At 41.7% G+C, this 19,546-nt stretch overlaps 1 protein-coding gene and 1 pseudogene across 1 annotated transcript; both read right to left on the reverse strand.

Annotated features, from left to right (window-relative positions):
- Window positions 1–240: 240 nt before the first annotated feature.
- LOC110606853 lies at window positions 241–1,807 on the reverse strand (annotated as a pseudogene).
- A 26-nt stretch (window positions 1,808–1,833) lies between these two features.
- Window positions 1,834–4,246, reverse strand: LOC110605837 (cytochrome P450 81Q32). The gene is made up of 2 exons (XM_021744495.2): window positions 3,088–4,246; window positions 1,834–2,623 (listed from the first exon to the last, which is right to left on the reverse strand). The coding sequence occupies exons 1-2, from the start codon at window positions 3,994–3,996 to the stop codon at window positions 2,009–2,011; spliced, it is 1,524 nt and encodes a 507-aa protein (XP_021600187.1). The 5' UTR covers window positions 3,997–4,246; the 3' UTR covers window positions 1,834–2,008.
- Window positions 4,247–19,546: the final 15,300 nt, after the last annotated feature.

Below are 19,546 nucleotides of genomic sequence, written 5' to 3' on the forward strand. Positions count from 1 at the left end.
ATTTTTGTTTTATTAAATTTGAAGTTTTAACACAAATTCACCAAAGTCCCCATGTTTTAGTCTTCATTTTGTTTAAAATCCTAATTTCACCATCAGAATCAATTCTCTGAAATGCCTATGCTTCGTAGATTTACCAAATTCATTTATAAAAAAATTTTACTTTTTTTTTTCACTTATTTCTATTCAACTTAAGAAAGCCTCATAAATGAATCCAACTAGAGAGATAGGGATACTTGACTTGAAAGAAAATATAACACCCCACAATCTAGAATTTGCATAGATCATGGTTGTGTGTCCACAAATAACCATGTCCAAATATTGGTGGTGTTACATCTATAAAGATTCAAGCAAAGATTTCTAACCAAAATCAGCAAATGCAGATACAGACAGAAGGTTAAAAAAACCAAAAGGGAGAAAACATCATTATTAGGCAAGTCCCCACAACATACCTCACTAATGGAAAACTATTAAAGGCCATAATTAGGTCAAGCCTCCCACTATTAAGATCACACAAGTGAAACATACTAATAAGACAATTATTTTGGATAACAATTATTATAATACAATCATTTATTTTGTTTCTCATAATTATTTTTAAAAAAATGGTAATTAAGTATTAATCATAGCTCCTTTAGGACATTAATCATGGACTCACGTGCTTTGTATATGGCTTCCAATAGTTTTGCTTTAGGCATGGTGAATCCTGTCCCTTCAGACATGTCCACTGGCTCTTCACTAAGTCTCTCCCGCTCAAAGCATTGGATTAATGAAGCCGAGGTAGCCCACAACTCTATGTGCCAACCCAGCTCCAGGACATGCCGTCCTCCCTAACCCAAATGGAATCAATTTATATAATTGACCATCTAAACCTTCAAATCTCTCTGGCCTGAAACTTGTTGGGTCCTCCCACGTATTAAGATCCCTGTGAATAGCCCAAGCATTGACTAGTACCATTGTGTCTCGCGGAACATCATAACCTCCAATAATGCAGTCATCGGATGATTGATGGGGCACTAGAAGTGGTGCTGCTGGCTTTAATCGCATTGATTCATTTATGATGCTTTGCAAGTATGGCAAATTGGGACAATCAGATTCGTTTACCAATCGGTGTTGGCCAACAATTTCGTCCACTTCGGCTCTTGCCTTCTCTAGCACCTCAGGATGGTTAAGCAAAAGCGATATAGTCCATTGATTGTTGCCGATGATGTATCCGTGCCTGCAGCTATAATTATCTACATGAACAGATAATACGTTAATGTTCTCAATTTAAAAAATGGATGGTTACCCTTAACTAGATGATGGAAGATATTGCATACCAATCAGAGGTCTTTGATGATTTCATGAGAATAGTTCTCAGGTTCTGGTTCCTGTAAACAGAACATACTGTCTATCATTGTCTTTGTCCTTCCTTGTTCTTGTGGACCAGATTCCTTATTATTACGACTCTCACCTATCAAACCTTGAGCAAATTCATCTGATTCTATCAAAATCTCAGCATATTTTTCTCTACTCCTTGGAAATCAAACCATTGTAAGATTGGAAGAAAGTCCACTAGATTTGATGATCCACTCACTTGAGCAATCTCACTTATAATTTTGCGAAAGCGTTAAGCTTCCTCAAAATTTTCCACTTCAACTCCAAAATATCGCTTCCTGAAATCATCCTCATTATAATGTTAAAGGACAGCTCTGAAATCCTCGACTTCATCTCCACTTTTGCGAAACTTGTGCCCAAACTTTCAAATAGACCTTTAATTTCCATTTATCTTTGAAAAAGAGGGTTAAAAAAAATAAAGAAAAGAGGAGGAGTTGGTGTGTTTTGTTTACTCTCTCGTTTGAGAAGCATAGGCTTGTATTATTCCAAGATTTTATTGGCTATTGTCCATAGTACAGCGTCTTTCACTTGGAGAAATTATAGAGAACTATATATATACAGGGGTATGAATACTTGAGCAAAGCAAGAACTCCGTTTTCCTTGCTTGCATGCTGAGAAAATTCTTCATTACAGTTTACAAGGCCGAGAGGAGATTGATTACTGCTTGGCGAGGCTTACACAGAGCCTCCAAGGGCTCAGCTTTGGGCATGGAAAGTCCTGTTCCTTCCGTCAGGTCAATCTCTTCATCGCCAATCCTGCCCCATTCAAAGGCCTGAATTAGAGCACCCAATCCTAGTCCTATCACTTGTCTCGCAAGAGCAGCTCCAGGACAAGCCCTCCTTCCAGCACCAAATGGAATTAGCTTATACCCTTCAATCTCTCCACTTTCAAATCTCTCTGGCATGAAGGCAGTTGGCTCTGACCATAGCTTAGGGTCTCTGTGAATGGTCCATAGATTGACCAGCAACATTGTGCCTTGTGGCACATCAAAGCCACAGACTTTACAGTCATTGGAAGATTCATGTGGCAACAGAAGGGGAAGTACTGGATACAATCGAAATGCCTCATGGATTACATTTTGCAGGTAATTCAGCTTTGATAGGTCTGCTTCAACTAGTAGACGGTCTATTCCAACAACGGTGTCTATCTCAGCCACTGCCTTTTTCAATGCTTCTGGATGGTTGAGGAGGAGTGACATCGCCCATTCCATGGTAGTTGCTGAAGTTTCTGATCCGGCAACCAGCATAGTCTGCAACCATGTTCGTATTATAGAAATTCAGGAAATTCCTAGAAAATACTGAAAAACTGAAGTTTGAATAATTGGGAAATTGTAAACATAGCTTCGAGGAACAAAAGGTGGGCTAATCATACATCTTGCAAGGTAACAATTTCGGGTCCAATCAATTTTATTCAAATTTTCATAATTAGGAATTAGCCACATCTGGTACCAGGAAGTATTTTATTTTTTCCTTTACAAGAAAAAGAGAAGAAATTACGGTTCTTGTTGTTGTTGATAGTGTTTCATACGAACATGTTAAAGTCTATTGGAGGACTTAAGGCCAAAACTTATATTCCTACGTGTGTGTGTGGACACTCAAGCTCCCCAGTTCATATATGCACGATATAATTACTTGACATGAAAAGAAGAAAAAACAAGGCAAAGTTAAAATCCAGGAACTAGCTGTGAAGGTGTGTGTACGTAAGTATATTTACCAGGACAACAGCTTTGATATTCAAATCAGTATAGAGTTCTGGTTGTGTCTCTTGCAGTGATATCATGACATCAATCAATGTCATCTTCCTTCCGCCTGATGACACCAAGGACGCTTCATTCCTCATTTTCTTGTGCTCATCAACCAGGTACTGCAAAAAGGTATCCATTTTCTTCATCAATCTTTTCATTCTTCTCTCCACGCCTTGAAAATCAACCCATTGCAGCACTGGGAAAAGATCATTCAAATTCATGGTCCCATGGATTTCTACAAATTCTCTCATAATATCCCGAAATTCAATTGCTTCTTTATCTACTACATCCTTCCCATAATACCGTTTTCCTGCCACCATCCTCATCATAACATTGAAAGCAAGATCAACAAACTTGGATGACAGCTTCATTTTAACCTCTTTTTCACTTGAGTCCTGGAATAATTGCTTTGTCAGTAGCAGGACCTCTTCTTGCCTAATATTGGTAAACATGGCAAGACGAGCAGTAGAGAAAAGCTCCAAGAACGCTAGCCGTCTAAGGTTGCGCCACTGTTCTCCATAGGAGGACAATCCTATTGTCCTGTAGTTGTAATTCAGGTGTTTTCCAGCAATCAAGCGCGGGCGATTTGCGAAGATGATATCATTAGTTGTGAAGCACTCCTCAACTGCAGCTGGCGAAGAAACTACTAGGACTTTACGACTCCCAAATCGGAGAAGCAACACAAGCCCATATTTTGCAGATAGCTCATCAAGTGTTCGATGAAATGGTTCCTTCAGCAAATGGAGATGCCCAATAATTGGTAGAGAAGGGGGACTGGGAGGGTAATTTTTATTGTTTCGATGTTTTTGTACAAACAATTTTGACACAAAAACAAGGATTAAGAGGATTGCCAAGCTCAACCAGGAACCTACTTCCATTCTTTTTCCCCTCTAATTTGGGTGCTGCTTCTTGTTCTCAGTCCTCTGTTTAGCACTGCAGATATAGAGTTCCCATACGGCTTCCGAGTCAAAGCCCAAAGGGAGGAACTTTTCCGATAATTGTCTGAAATAATCGTCCTTGCATGTGGCATTTAATCTTTTCTGATAAAGATCAAATCGTACGAATTTGTGACTTTTTCACAAATACCACAAATTTCTATCAATCGGAATTATTGATTTTTTCTTTTGTTGAGATGAAAAGCGGAATACGAGGAAAAACAATATTTTAATTCAAGAAAAATTAAATTTTAATTTACTGAAAATTTGAAATATGAGGTTTGATTTTGATAAATATATATTTTATTTAATTTAATTTATTAGAGTGATGAATAAATATTAGAGTGATATCACTAATTTTAGTTACTTATGAATATGTAAACAAAATAATTTTAAATTTAATAAAATAAATAAGAAAAAAAGCAAAATGGAATGGAACATCGTAGAACAAGATGGAGAGGAAAAAAATATAATTTATGTCTAATTTTAAATTGTGTGATAAAAAGTATTAGATTAACTTATATTTATTGCACTTACCGATAACACTTATATAAGAGAAATACTGCAATATAAAACAACTTTAACAACACCAACTGCACTCTAAGTGCCAGATCAGCATATCAACTAATACATTTGCACATAAGAACTGTCGGGCAAGTTTGATATTCACTAACATGACACTTAAAGTGTTAAATAAACATTTTTAATAATATGACTGTCCAACAAATTTATTTAAAACTTATATATATATTTTTTTTCTTTTTGTGCATATTTTGAAAAAAAAAACTCCATAGCTGCCACCCTCGCATTGAATTTACATGGATCTAAAGTTTGGTGAGAAGTTCAAGCGATTCTTGGCGAGGACTGCAAGATGCTATCAAAGGATTAGCTTTGGACAGAGACATCCCAAAACTTTGGCTCATCTCAACTTCCTGCAACCCATCATTTTCCCATTCAAAGCACTGAATAAGCAAACCCAGTGCTAATGAAACCATACGTACTCCCATGCTAGAACCTGGACATTATTAAGGATAAAGACTAACTATAACAGTTTTATCTATTTTTAGTATTTGAGTTATAGCTGTATACTTATTTTTAGTATTTGAGTTATAGCTGTATACTTATATTGTATTTAGTTAGAGACATTATATAAGCTTCTGTAATACGTTCAGTAAATAATACAAAAACCCTTTTCTCTATATGGTATCAGAGCCGCAATCTGCTCTCACGAGTTTTCTGATCCAATTTTCTTAAACTTTAATTAATGGCTTCGTCATCTATTACTATTATTCAATTAAATGCTCCAACGCATTTTCCTATTAAACTTACTCAGGAGAATTTTCCTGTTTGGAGAAAACAGATCCAATCAACCTTAATTGGTCTTGATTTACTTGATTTTATTGATGGTTCACGGGTTGCACCATCACAATTTCTTTCTGAAAAAGACAAAACAACCAACCCAGCTTTCGCCTTATGGTTTCGACAAGATCAAATCTTGATCAATGCTCTTTTAGGAAGTTGTTCCGATACTATTCAACCCTTGATTTCTTCAGCCAATACTGCCAAAGAAGCATGGGATCGGCTTTATCAGAGTTTTGCTAATGTTTCTCGTTCTAGAATTTTGTCCTTAAAGACTAAATTAGCACAGAACTCTAAGGGAACCAAACCGATTGTTGTTTTTCTCAATGAGATGAGGGCTATTGCAGATGAGCTTGCTCTTACCCAGAATCCGGTGAGTGATGATGATTTAATTGTTTATATTATCACGCGATTGGGAGATGATTACAGTCTCATAGTTGCTGCGTTAAAAGTTCGTGAAACCCCAATAACCTTTTCTGATCTCTTTGAAAAACTTACTGATCATGAACTGTAACGACCCCAAAATGGACCGTCACCGGCGCTAGGATTCAGGTCGGCTTAAGGCCGCCAGAACCCGTAGCAAGCCTGCTATACTCTCTGTGTACCTGTAAACCTCATACATGATCATACATTTTCTGTGAACATGAAACTCTTTTCTGAACCAAGGCTTAACCTGTGCATGCACTATCTCTGTACTCTGTACTCATGTACTCTGTACTCTGTATCCCTGACTAGAGCTTGCTCTAGATGGGTTAACTCATACCTGTTAAGCCTGGATTTCACATACAGGAAAACATATATACATATACAGATCATGTACAATACATACATCACTAGGTCAAGCAACAACTATTACATCTCTTTAATATTACATGTCCACTCTAAGCTATTACAGATTTCTTTACTTTTCTTGTACTCTGCTGGACTGTCCCTGTACACTGTACACTGAACCTGCAAAACTGGGGTTAAGGGAGTGGGATGAGCTCTATAGCCCAGTGAGTAGAACAGTAAAACATTTCAGTAACATATGATCTCATGGAATGCACCATATCACAGACAAGCCACATCAAGAGTAAACCTGTCACCACATAGTCCCAGTAACTCTGTGCCAGGGCGTAGTCAAAGGCTCCTGGACTTCCTGTCATATATGTATATGTGTATATAACACCATTTTACTTACCATTGCCAGGGCGTAGTCAAAGGCTCCTGGTCTTTACTATATACCTGCCAGGGCGTAGTCAAAGGCTCCTGGTCTTTGCTATACTTGCCAGGGCGTAGTCAAAGGCTCCTGGTCTTTGCTATACTTGCCAGGGCGTAGTCAAAGGCTCCTGGACTTCCTGTCTGAGACTATTGGATCATTCAGCATTCACTCACATCACCAAATAACGATGCAATGCAACATATTCGTGAATACTAATGCAATCAACCTATGGCATAAACATGATGCATGAGATATGCTAAAAGCAGTTTATGGTTCAATTAAAAGTCATCAGTTTAGTTCCACTCACCTCTGGCTATCTGGACTGACTGACTCTGCAGGTTCTGAACCTCTGGAGCAGTACTCACTGCTGCTCTCTCTGGTTCCTCTGGTCTGTATAAGCACATAAAGACTCAAATGAGGGACCAAACAAGCGTAGAACTAACTCTCTTAAACGTCCCCAAGAAACCCCTTAAACTCACTTTAAAACTCATGCAAAGCATGCAAAAGAAAGCTGGACAGAACACTTTCGGCGGCAGGTTCGGCGGCCGAATGTCCTCTCCAGAGACGAAACTCAAGCACCTTCGGCGGCCGAATCCCCCATACAGAGCCGAACATGCAAAACTCGCGGGGGCAAACTGTGGCAGCCTAAGCCACCATGCAAGAGGTTCGGCGGCCGAATGCACCTTCGGCTGCCGAACCTGAGTTCATCCAGAACTCAGCTTCAACGGCAAACCATCTCCTCCTTCCCTTCACCAACTCCAAACATGCATATACCAACTCCTCAACACACATATACATAAGTATATGATCACAGGGGTCCAAAACTATCTACTAACCTCAAACAACAAATCAAACATAACACATAAACATGTATACATGCATAACTCATCAAAACTATCATTAAGAACCTAAACATGCATCTCCTTTCACAACTCCCCCTAAAACCTTCAGAAAACATATTCAAGAACATCACTTACCTCCTGTAGTAAGAAGCTACACACTCGAAAACGGATCACCTCCTCTCACACTCTCAAACTCTCTCAATCTCACTTTTTGCTTCACAACCTTCAAAACGTGGTAAACGAGCAAACTCCTGCATGAGCTGCTCAAACTCAGCAAATAAACCAAGGGAGACGTGGCCAACTTCTGGCAACAAGTTGGACATAACACCTGTCCACAATGCTGACTAAGGATGGCTCAAAAGCTGGCTGACCAACACAGCTTCGGCTGCCGAATCGCATGCAAAACCATGCAACATTCGGGGGCCGAACCTGAACTTCGGAAGCCAAACATTGGGCACTTTCGGCGGCCGAACTTATCTTCGGCGGCCGAACTTGGCTCCTCTGCCTTGGTTCATTTCAACTCAAAACTCAAAACTAAAGAACTGTAAAACCAGAAAACACCTCATAATACTGAGAAAACATAACTCCTACCCTTATATAGAATCCCAACACCCCGGATTCCACCAGACAATAGGAATTCTGGTGCCGGATTCTAGCCGGGTATTACATTCTCCCCTCCTTAAGAACATTCGTCCTCGAATGTTCCTAAAACATACAATGAACACATGAAATGGAGAAAACTAACCTCAAAACAAATATGGATACTGCTGGAGCATAGACTCCCGCGTTTCCCACGTGCACTCTTCTAGATTATGGTGGTTCCACAACACTTTCACCATCGGAATCTCCTTGTTCCTTAGCTGTCTGATCTGCGTGTCCAGAATCCGCACTGGCTGCTCTATATAGGTGAGATCCGTATGAATCTCCACCTCAGGCTCACTCAGAACCTGATTCGGATCTGACACAAACTGTCGTAGCATAGAAACATGAAATACCGGGTGAATTCTCTCCATAGACGCAGGTAAATCCAGCTTATACGACACATTTCCGATCCTCTGCAACACCTCAAAGGGTCCAATGTACCGTGGAGCCAATTTACCTTTCTTTCCAAAACGAACCACTCCTTTCATTGGAGACACTTTTAGCAATACCCAATTACCCTCTTGAAACTCTAACTGCTTCCTGCGAACGTCTGCATAACTTTTCTGCCTACTCTGAGCTGTTCTGATTCTCTCTCTGATCATGGGCACCATTCTACTGGTAATGTCTACTAACTCTGGCCCTGCAAGAGCCTTCTCTCCTACCTCTTCCCAGCAAACAGGGGATCTGCATTTCCTCCCATACAAAGCTTCGTACGGAGCCATCCCGATGCTCGCATGATGGCTGTTATTGTAGGCAAACTCCACCAAAGGTAGATGCTGCCTCCAAGAATCGCCAAAGTCTAACACACATAGGCGAAGCATATCCTCTATGGTCTGGATGGTCCTTTCTGACTGTCCATCAGTCTGTGGGTGGAAAGCAGTACTAAAATCTAATCTCGTGCCCATCGCACTTTGCAGACTCCGCCAAAAGCGGGAGGTAAACTGAGGTCCTCTGTCTGAAACTATAGACACTGGAACTCCATGTAATCTCACGATCTCATCCAGATAGACCTGTGCCAACTTATCCACAGAATAGTTACTCCGTACTGGAAGAAAATGAGCAGATTTCGTGAGTCTGTCCACAATCACCCATATCGAGTCTATCTTGTTGGACGCTACTGGTAAACCCACTACAAAATCCATGGCTATGTTCTCCCATTTCCACTCTGGAATCGGTAATGGGTTAAGCATTCCGGCTGGTTTCTGATGCTCTAATTTCACCCTCTGACAAACCTCACAGGCTGTCACGAATTGCGCCACTTCCTTCTTCATGGCTGGCCACCAATAGACCCTTTTCAGATCCTGATACATCTTGGTAGCTCCTGGGTGAACATTATACCTCGCATTATGCGCTTCCCTCATAATGTCTTCCTTCACACTGCCCCTATCTGGTACACAAAGTCGACTCCCATAGCGAAGGATCCCTTTGCTGTCAAATCTGAACTCTACACTATTGCCTGACTGAACAGTCCTGGCAATTTTCATCAACTCAGGGTCCTCATGCTGTCTCTGAGCTATCTGCTCCAGAAACACAGGTGTCACCCTCATCTGTGCTATCAATGCACCTGTACCAGACAACTCTAACTGTAATCCCTCGGCAAAGAGCTTATAAAGCTCCATCACAACCGGTCTCCGCTCTGCTGCTATATGGGATAAACTGCCCAGTGACTTCCGGCTTAGGGCGTCTGCGACAACATTCGCCTTACCCGGATGATACTGGATCTTACAATCATAATCACTGAGCAATTCGACCCATCTTCTTTGCCGCAAATTCAGCTCTCTCTGACTTAAGATGTACTGTAAACTCTTGTGATCGGTGAAGATCTCGCATTTCACTCCGTAGAGGTAATGCCGCCACATCTTAAGTGCAAAGATAACTGCTGCCATCTCTAGGTCATGGGTAGGGTAATTCAACTCGTGCTTCTTCAACTGTCTAGAAGCATAAGCTATTACTCTATCACTCTGCATCAAGACACAACCCAATCCCACTCGAGATGCATCACAGAACACTGTGAACTCTTCATTACTGACAGGCAGAGCTAACACTGGTGCTGTTGTCAATCTCCTCTTGAGCTCCTCAAAGCTCTCTTCACACTGGTTTGACCAGATAAACTTCTGGTTCTTCTGAGTCAATTTGGTCATAGGAGCTGCTATCTTTGAGAAGTTCTGAACGAACCTCCTGTAGTAACCTGCCAGTCCCAGAAAGCTTTTAATCTCAGTCACTGTCATGGGTCTGGGCCAGTTAGCTACAGCCTCTATCTTCTTGGGATCGACCTCAATACCCTCTGCTGATACCACATGTCCCAAGAAGGCAATGCTCCGTAACCAAAACTCACACTTCGAGAACTTGGCATATAAACCATGCTCTCTCAGTGTCTGCAAAACAATCCTCAGATGCTGGGCATGCTCCTCTGCATCTCTGGAATACACTAAGATATCATCGATAAACACAATGACAAAGTGATCCAGAAACTCACTGAATACCCTGTTCATGAGATCCATAAATGCTGCAGGGGCGTTAGTCAACCCGAACGGCATCACTAAGAACTCATAATGCCCATATCTCGTCCGGAAAGCTGTCTTAGGCACATCTGCCTCTCTGACTCTCAACTGATGATACCCGGATCTCAGATCTATTTTCGAGAACCAACCTGCTCCAGCTAGCTGGTCAAATAGATCATCAATCCGAGGTAAGGGATACCTATTCTTGATAGTGACCTTGTTCAACTGTCTGTAGTCGATACAAAGTCTGAGGGATCCATCCTTCTTTCTGACAAAGAGAACTGGAGCACCCCAAGGTGAGGTACTAGGGCGGATGAAACCCTTATCTACCAAGTCCTGCAACTGTTCTTTCAACTCTGTTAACTCAGCTGGCGCCATCCTGTAGGGAGGTATAGAGATAGGTCTGGTACCTGGCAATAATTCAATGTCAAACCCTATCTCCCTATCAGGTGGTAGTCCTGGCAAATCGTCTGGGAACACATCGAGAAACTCGCGAACTACTGGTACTGTGGCTGGTTCCCTCACCTGACTGTCTAGCTCTCTCACATGAGCTAGAAACCCCTGACAATCCCTCCTAAGCAAACGACGAGCCTGAAGGGCTGAAATCATACCTCTGGGTGTACCTCTCCTGTCTCCTCTGAAGACACACTCTGACCCATCCTGGTCTCTGAGACTCATTAACTTCTCTCGACAGTCCAACGTAGCACTATATGTAGATAACCAATCCATCCCTAGAATGACATCAAAATCTGTCAAGTCTAGAACCACAAGGTCAGCTGGAAGGCATCTACCCTCTATAAACACTGGACTGAAACGACAGACTGACACTGCCACTGATGGGTCACATCTAGGTCCACTGACCCAGAGAGGATACTCTAACTCAGAACTGATCAAACCCAATCGCTCTATGGCTCTCGAAGCAATAAAGGAATGAGAAGCACCGGGGTCCATCAAAGCATACACATCTGAACACCCAATGATGAGATTACCTGACACCACTGTGTTCGACGTGTTAGCCTCCTCCTGTGTCACTGTGAAAATCCGTGCTGGGGCTACCGGATTTCCACCTCGGGAACCTGCTGCTGAAGTAGAGGCTACCCCTCTCCCTCTACCTCTGCCACTAGTCTGAGGCATGACTGGAGCTGCTGGCCGTACAACTGGCTGTACCACACTGCCTGAACTCATCTGCTGGGATGGTGCAAAAGTCATCTGCGGACAATCCCGAGCAATATGCCCTTCCTGTCCACATCGAAAACAAGCTGTAGATCCCAACCGACAAACTCCTCCATGTGGTTTTCCGCATCGTCTGCAGACTGGAGCTGTGCCAGAGCTTGAGCCACTACCTATTCCCAGACCTGACTTGACTTTATTCCAGAACTTACTCTTTGTTCCTTTTGCTCTGTCCCATCTTTTACTGCTTGGTGTGGGGGCTTTAGAACCCGAAGCCTGTGCCTGTGACTGTTGCTGAATATTGGCACTAGCTTCCATTTTCCTGGCTGCGTCTATTATGGTATGGAAACTCTCCTTTTCTGCTGGCAGAATCAAGGAAGCATACCTAGGATGCAGTCTCATAGTATATCTCCTTGCTTTCTTCTGATCAGTATCATAGGCTTGACCCACGTACTGAAGCAGATCCAGGAACTTATCGGTGAATTCATCAACACTCATCTCATCTGTCTGTCTCAGCTGTTCAAATTCAATTACTTTCATCTCCCTCGAACTGTCAGGAAAAGCCCACCCTGCAAACTCATTGGCGAACTCTCCCCATGACATACTGTCCATTTTAGGCTCCACATAATGCTTAAACCATTCTCTGGCTTTCTTGCATTTTATTGTGAAACCTGCCATCTCAATGGCTCTCCTATCATCTGCTCCCAATTCACTGGTGATCATCCTAACTGCTCTGAGGTAATCAAATGGATCATCTCCCGTGTTGTATTTAGGAGCATCTAATTTCAAGTATTCCGTCATTTGGACTTTACCTCCAGATGAGCTAGGTTCATGTCTGTCAATACCAGGGGCTACTGGTTCTGGTGGTAGTACTGGTTCATTTGGCTCTAGGTGTGCTGCACTTGGATGTATAGGGGAGGGTGGATACATAGGATATGGTGGATATGATGGGTAATACTGCGGATATGGCATATATGGCATGTATGTAGGATATGGGTCAAATCGAGAGTACTCCGACATCCCCTCCATCGGATACTCTGGCTCCTGAAACAAGGATGGGTAGCCAAAACCTGAGGCCTGAGCACCTCCCTGCGACTCTCCCATACCTTCCTCAAAACTGCCTATACCCATGCTGTCATCTCTAGACTGATCAATCTCCATAGCTTCCCTCCTTTCCTCTGATCCTCCCCTAGCTGTTCCTCTTCTGCTCTCGTCGACAGACCGTCTAGGGTCTATTGACGTACCTTCCCTGCTAGATCTCTGAGACCTTGCCCTTGGCAATGCAGGAGGACGAGCAGCTGGTCTCTCATTCTCTGGTGGGACTCCAGTCAATCGAGCTGATCGACGAGTTCCTCGCATCTTGACTCTGGAAACACAACATATAACATAGCACTTTAGCACATAAACATCACATAGCACTCATACACATGCAACACTCATGGCAAATTATAACAGATAGGACTCAAGACCCTATCCTAATAGACATGATTTCCTATTGTGCTTGACCACTTCTAACCTGTCTGAGCCCAACAATGTCTCTATAGGTCCGATCATGTGAACCTAGGGCTCTGATACCAATCTGTAACGACCCCAAAATGGACCGTCACCGGCGCTAGGATTCAGGTCGGCTTAAGGCCGCCAGAACCCGTAGCAAGCCTGCTATACTCTCTGTGTACCTGTAAACCTCATACATGATCATACATTTTCTGTGAACATGAAACTCTGTTCTGAACCAAGGCTTAACCTGTGCATGCACTATCTCTGTACTCTGTACTCATGTACTCTGTACTCTGTATCCCTGACTAGAGCTTGCTCTAGATGGGTTAACTCATACCTGTTAAGCCTGGATTTCACATACAGGAAAACATATATACATATACAGATCATGTACAATACATACATCACTAGGTCAAGCAACAACTATTACATCTCTTTAATATTACATGTCCACTCTAAGCTATTACAGATTTCTTTACTTTTCTTGTACTCTGCTGGACTGTCCCTGTACACTGTACACTGAACCTGCAAAACTGGGGTTAAGGGAGTGGGATGAGCTCTATAGCCCAGTGAGTAGAACAGTAAAACATTTCAGTAACATATGATCTCATGGAATGCACCATATCACAGACAAGCCACATCAAGAGTAAACCTGTCACCACATAGTCCCAGTAACTCTGTGCCAGGGCGTAGTCAAAGGCTCCTGGACTTCCTGTCATATATGTATATGTGTATATAACACCATTTTACTTACCATTGCCAGGGCGTAGTCAAAGGCTCCTGGTCTTTACTATATACCTGCCAGGGCGTAGTCAAAGGCTCCTGGTCTTTGCTATACTTGCCAGGGCGTAGTCAAAGGCTCCTGGTCTTTGCTATACTTGCCAGGGCGTAGTCAAAGGCTCCTGGACTTCCTGTCTGAGACTATTGGATCATTCAGCATTCACTCACATCACCAAATAACGATGCAATGCAACATATTCGTGAATACTAATGCAATCAACCTATGGCATAAACATGATGCATGAGATATGCTAAAAGCAGTTTATGGTTCAATTAAAAGTCATCAGTTTAGTTCCACTCACCTCTGGCTATCTGGACTGACTGACTCTGCAGGTTCTGAACCTCTGGAGCAGTACTCACTGCTGCTCTCTCTGGTTCCTCTGGTCTGTATAAGCACATAAAGACTCAAATGAGGGACCAAACAAGCGTAGAACTAACTCTCTTAAACGTCCCCAAGAAACCCCTTAAACTCACTTTAAAACTCATGCAAAGCATGCAAAAGAAAGCTGGACAGAACACTTTCGGCGGCAGGTTCGGCGGCCGAATGTCCTCTCCAGAGACGAAACTCAAGCACCTTCGGCGGCACCTTCGGCGGCCGAATCCCCCATACAGAGCCGAACATGCAAAACTCGCGGGGGCAAACTGTGGCAGCCTAAGCCACCATGCAAGAGGTTCGGCGGCCGAATGCACCTTCGGCTGCCGAACCTGAGTTCATCCAGAACTCAGCTTCAACGGCAAACCATCTCCTCCTTCCCTTCACCAACTCCAAACATGCATATACCAACTCCTCAACACACATATACATAAGTATATGATCACAGGGGTCCAAAACTATCTACTAACCTCAAACAACAAATCAAACATAACACATAAACATGTATACATGCATAACTCATCAAAACTATCATTAAGAACCTAAACATGCATCTCCTTTCACAACTCCCCCTAAAACCTTCAGAAAACATATTCAAGAACATCACTTACCTCCTGTAGTAAGAAGCTACACACTCGAAAACGGATCACCTCCTCTCACACTCTCAAACTCTCTCAATCTCACTTTTTGCTTCACAACCTTCAAAACGTGGTAAACGAGCAAACTCCTGCATGAGCTGCTCAAACTCAGCAAATAAACCAAGGGAGACGTGGCCAACTTCTGGCAACAAGTTGGACATAACACCTGTCCACAATGCTGACTAAGGATGGCTCAAAAGTTGGCTGACCAACACAGCTTCGGCTGCCGAATCGCATGCAAAACCATGCAACATTCGGGGGCCGAACCTGAACTTCGGAAGCCAAACATTGGGCACTTTCGGCGGCCGAACTTATCTTCGGCGGCCGAACTTGGCTCCTCTGCCTTGGTTCATTTCAACTCAAAACTCAAAACTAAAGAACTGTAAAACCAGAAAACACCTCATAATACTGAGAAAACATAACTCCTACCCTTATATAGAATCCCAACACCCCGGATTCCACCAGACAATAGGAATTCCGGTGCCGGATTCTAGCCGGGTATTACATGAACGATCCTTACAAGAAAAAGATTCCACAACTGTTTCAGCTACGTCACAAGTGATTGCTACTGTCAATTACACTCAACGTTCTAGAGGGCGTTCACAAAATCAGAATGGCAATTATAATCGATCTCCACAAAACTACAATTATTCTGAAAATCGACGTGGTGGTCGTGGTTCTTACTCTGGTGGTCGAGGTCGAGGTTCTTATCGACCTGATGTGGTATGTCAATTTTGTGAATATACTGGGCATACTACTGCTGAATGTCGCAAATTGGCTCGCTTTCTTAAGGAGAATAATATGTCTTTGAAGACTGATACCTCTCATTCTTTAGCACCGATACCTGCAGTTAATGTTACTTCTGCTATGGCTGCTTCTTCTCCACAACAATGGTTATTTGATAGCGGAGCTTCTCATCATGTTGTGTCGAATCCAGCTTCTTTGCAAAGCTATTCTGACTATGGAGGTCCTGAGGAAGTACAACTTGGTGATGGTAAAACGCTTGCTGTATCACATACTGGTTTTGTGCAAATTCCTGCTTACTCTAAGAATTTATCATTGCCTAATGTGTTATGTGTGCCTAATCTGCGCAAGAATTTGGTTTCAATTGCTAAGTTATGTCGTACTAATCATGTTTCTGTGGAATTTTTTCCATCTTATTTTGTTGTGAAGGATCTGTACACGGGGGCGTCTCTGCTACGGGGAGAGAACATTGATGATATATACTGTGCAAGTTTTTCCAGAGTTAATTCTCAACGTCCTCAGCTGAATGTTACTACTCGGTGTCTGTCTTTACTTTCTGAATGGCATCACAAGCTTGGTCATCCCAACAATAAAGTCTTTTTGTTAGTACTTCGAAATATTGGTCTTCAGTCTATGTCTAACTATGTTTCTAGTTTTCATTGTACTTCCTGCTCTATGAGCAAGAGTCATAAATTACCATTTTCTGAGAATTCTCTTGTTAGTAATAAGCCTTTGCAACTTGTTTATTCCGATGTTTGGGGTCCTACACAAAAATCTATTGATGGCTATGAGTATTACGTTACATTTATTGATCACTATTCTAAGTATGTTTGGCTATATCCCATGAAGAAGAAATCTGATACTCATGATTTGTTTATCCACTTTCAGAAATTGGTTGAAAATTATTTTCACACTAAAATTGTTTCTGTATTTACTGATAATGGTGGGGAGTATCAAAAGCTTAAGCATCATTTTTTGTCTTGTGGTATTTCACATTATACAACACCTCCACATACGCCAGAGCATAATGGTACTGCTGAACGTCGTCATCGCTCAATAGTTGAAACAGGTCTTGCTATGTTACAATTTTCGTCTTTACCTTCTAATTATTGGTCTCATGCTTTCCAGGCTGCTGTTTATTTGCTCAATCGGTTGCCTTCGTCCGCTATTTCGTTTCAAACACCTTTCTCTAGATTGTTTGGTATGTCTCATAATTTTAAGCGATTAAAATCTTTTGGTTGTCTTTGTTTTCCATGGCTAAGGCCATATAATAATTCTAAACTTCAGTGTCGTTCATTGCCTTGTATTTTTCTTGGATATTCTCCAACTCAATCTGCATATAAATGTTATGATCCAAAGGCTAATCGTTTGTATTTGTCTCGTCATGTTCAATTTGTTGAGCATATTTTTCCATCTGAAACTTGCACTAGTTCTCATCAATTTACAGATTATTTTCGAGATGCTTCTTGTACAGGTTCGGCACAACAACAAAATTCATCACCTGTTGCACCAACTGCAGTTGCTTCGGTTCCATTGGCAATTTCTATTCCAAGTGATTCTGATTTGTTGGTTTCGAGTACTGGTTCGGAATCTATTACAGCATTATCAGCAGAATCTGATCAATCTGCCATGCCATTAATTAGTACTGAGACTCAACAAGTTGAACCTTTGATGACTGAATCTTCTACTGATGATTTAGATTTGCCACTACCGATTGTTTCACAAGACTCAGTTCCAGCTCCTGTACAATGGCAGCAGCGACAAAGGAAGCCTAACTCAAAGTATTTTAATTCTTCCTTTGTTAATCTTACAACTAAATATCCTTTACAGGATACACTTGAGCCAAGAACAGTTAAACAAGCTCTGGCAAGTTCACTTTGGCGGCAGGCGATGGATTCAGAGTACAATGCTCTTTTGCAAAATAAAACTTGGGAGCTGGTTCCGAGAGACAAACATCATCTTATTAGTTGCAAATGGGTGTTTCGGATTAAGCGTAAACCGGATGGTACTATTGATAAGTACAAGGCACGTTTGGTTGCCAAAGGATTTCTTCAGGAACCTGGGCGTGATTATTTTGATACATTTAGTCTGGTTACAAAACCGGTCACAATTCGGGTAGTTCTTACTCTTGCAATTTCTAAAGGATGGCAGTTAAGGCAATTGGATGTAAATAATGCCTTTTTACATGGCACACTTTATGAAGATGTCTACATGCAGCAATGATAGAGCATAAATTAGTCCATTTTATATTAATATTATTGATAAATATTTACATGATTTCTGCTTAATTTATTGCTTTTAATATTATTTTGCAGAAAATGGTGTAAAAGGACAATTTGGAGAAAATTCCCCTAAAACCGCATTATTTGGAGCAAAAGAGAGAAAGTCTGCCAAATTGGATTCAAGACAAGCTGAGTGGGAAAAATATTTTAAAGCTTAAATATTGAAGCACTTGGGCCAAAGAATTCACGCAAATGGGCCGATCACCAGCACGTGGACCAAGCCCTTCGCGAGGACCCAGCTCGTATGGCCTGCATTCAACGCGAATTCCACCTTTCGCATGGGCCATGCACAGCACACTTCCGCACGTGACTTGCACATGGGCCGCACTTCACACATCCACGCACGTGGGCCCCGCCTTCACCATTCACAAACCGCTTCAACGCCAATCCCTCCAGTGGGCCAAGCCGAGCGCATGGACTCCACTTGCATGGGACCAAAGCAGCACTCCAATTCACTTCATCAAAGCGCGCGCACATGGGCTCCACCAAAGTGCTCCAGCAACTCACGCTTCACGCTCATGACCGCAGCACTTCCCATTTTCACGCGCTCCACACCCCAGCTTCACGTGGACATTCGCGCACTCGATTCACTCCCAGGCAAGCAATTTTCCTAAATAGCACACCTCCTCTGCACTTATAAATAGAGCCTTCAGTGGCCGAATTGAGGGGGACGGACACTCTCTTCCATTCCGCAATTCCGCAAGCTCCACCGCCTTCGGGTTCTTTTTCTTTTCTTTTTCTTTTTTTTATTTTATTTTTCTGTTTTCAATTCAGTCAATGAGTGGCTGATTTTCCATCTAGTTGAATATTGGTTGAAACTTTAGTTATTTAATGGGTTGTGAGACTTGATCAAATATTATTTAATTTTGGGGATTCAATATTCATACAATTTTATATTTAATTCTCATATTATTTTGTTATTGAAATCTACGTTGATTTTTTATTGCAAAATAATTATTTGTTAGTTTGAATAATTTAAGTCCGTAATTGCTTGGGTTATTCTTACATGAGAACACTTGGGACAAAACCCAAGGAAATTGCATGATCTAGCGTTATCTCCATACGTTTGGGTAGCTAGGATTGGATCTCTCTATTTCTTAATGCAATTGACAATTGTTTTGATGCCTAAGGCCCAAGGACGTTCCTTGGCAATTTGTTGATTAGTAATTAATTAGAGAGATCATAAGGAGAGATAATGGTGGTGAGAAGCGTCTTCCATCTCCATAAACTAATCTATTGAATCAACCCAAAAGAACAAAGTGTCTGTGATCAATTCCAATGACTAAAGTGGATCCAATACTTCAACTAGAGCTTTCTTATTATTTATTTCTCTTTTATTTTATCATTCGTTTATTTTAATTGCTTTTAGTAGTTTATTAATCAAATCAATCTCAAACCCCCCATTTTACTTTAATTGCAATTTATTTTTATCTCATTTTTGGTTTATCTCATTTGATCCCACTT

This window comes from Manihot esculenta, chromosome 18 (assembly GCF_001659605.2).
Source record: "Manihot esculenta cultivar AM560-2 chromosome 18, M.esculenta_v8, whole genome shotgun sequence".
Classification (NCBI taxonomy): Eukaryota; Viridiplantae; Streptophyta; class Magnoliopsida; order Malpighiales; family Euphorbiaceae; genus Manihot; species Manihot esculenta.

What these genes read in the sequence shown, in the direction of transcription:
- LOC110605837 (XM_021744495.2), bottom strand. Translation starts at nt 3,996, where the DNA reads ATGGAAGTAGGTTCCTGGTTGAGCTTGGCAATCCTCTTAATCCTTGTT. An exon ending in ATATCAAAGCTGTTGTCCTG is followed by an intron (nt 2,624 to 3,087) that starts GTAAATATACTT and finishes ACATGGTTGCAG; the next exon opens with ACTATGCTGGTTGCCGGATC.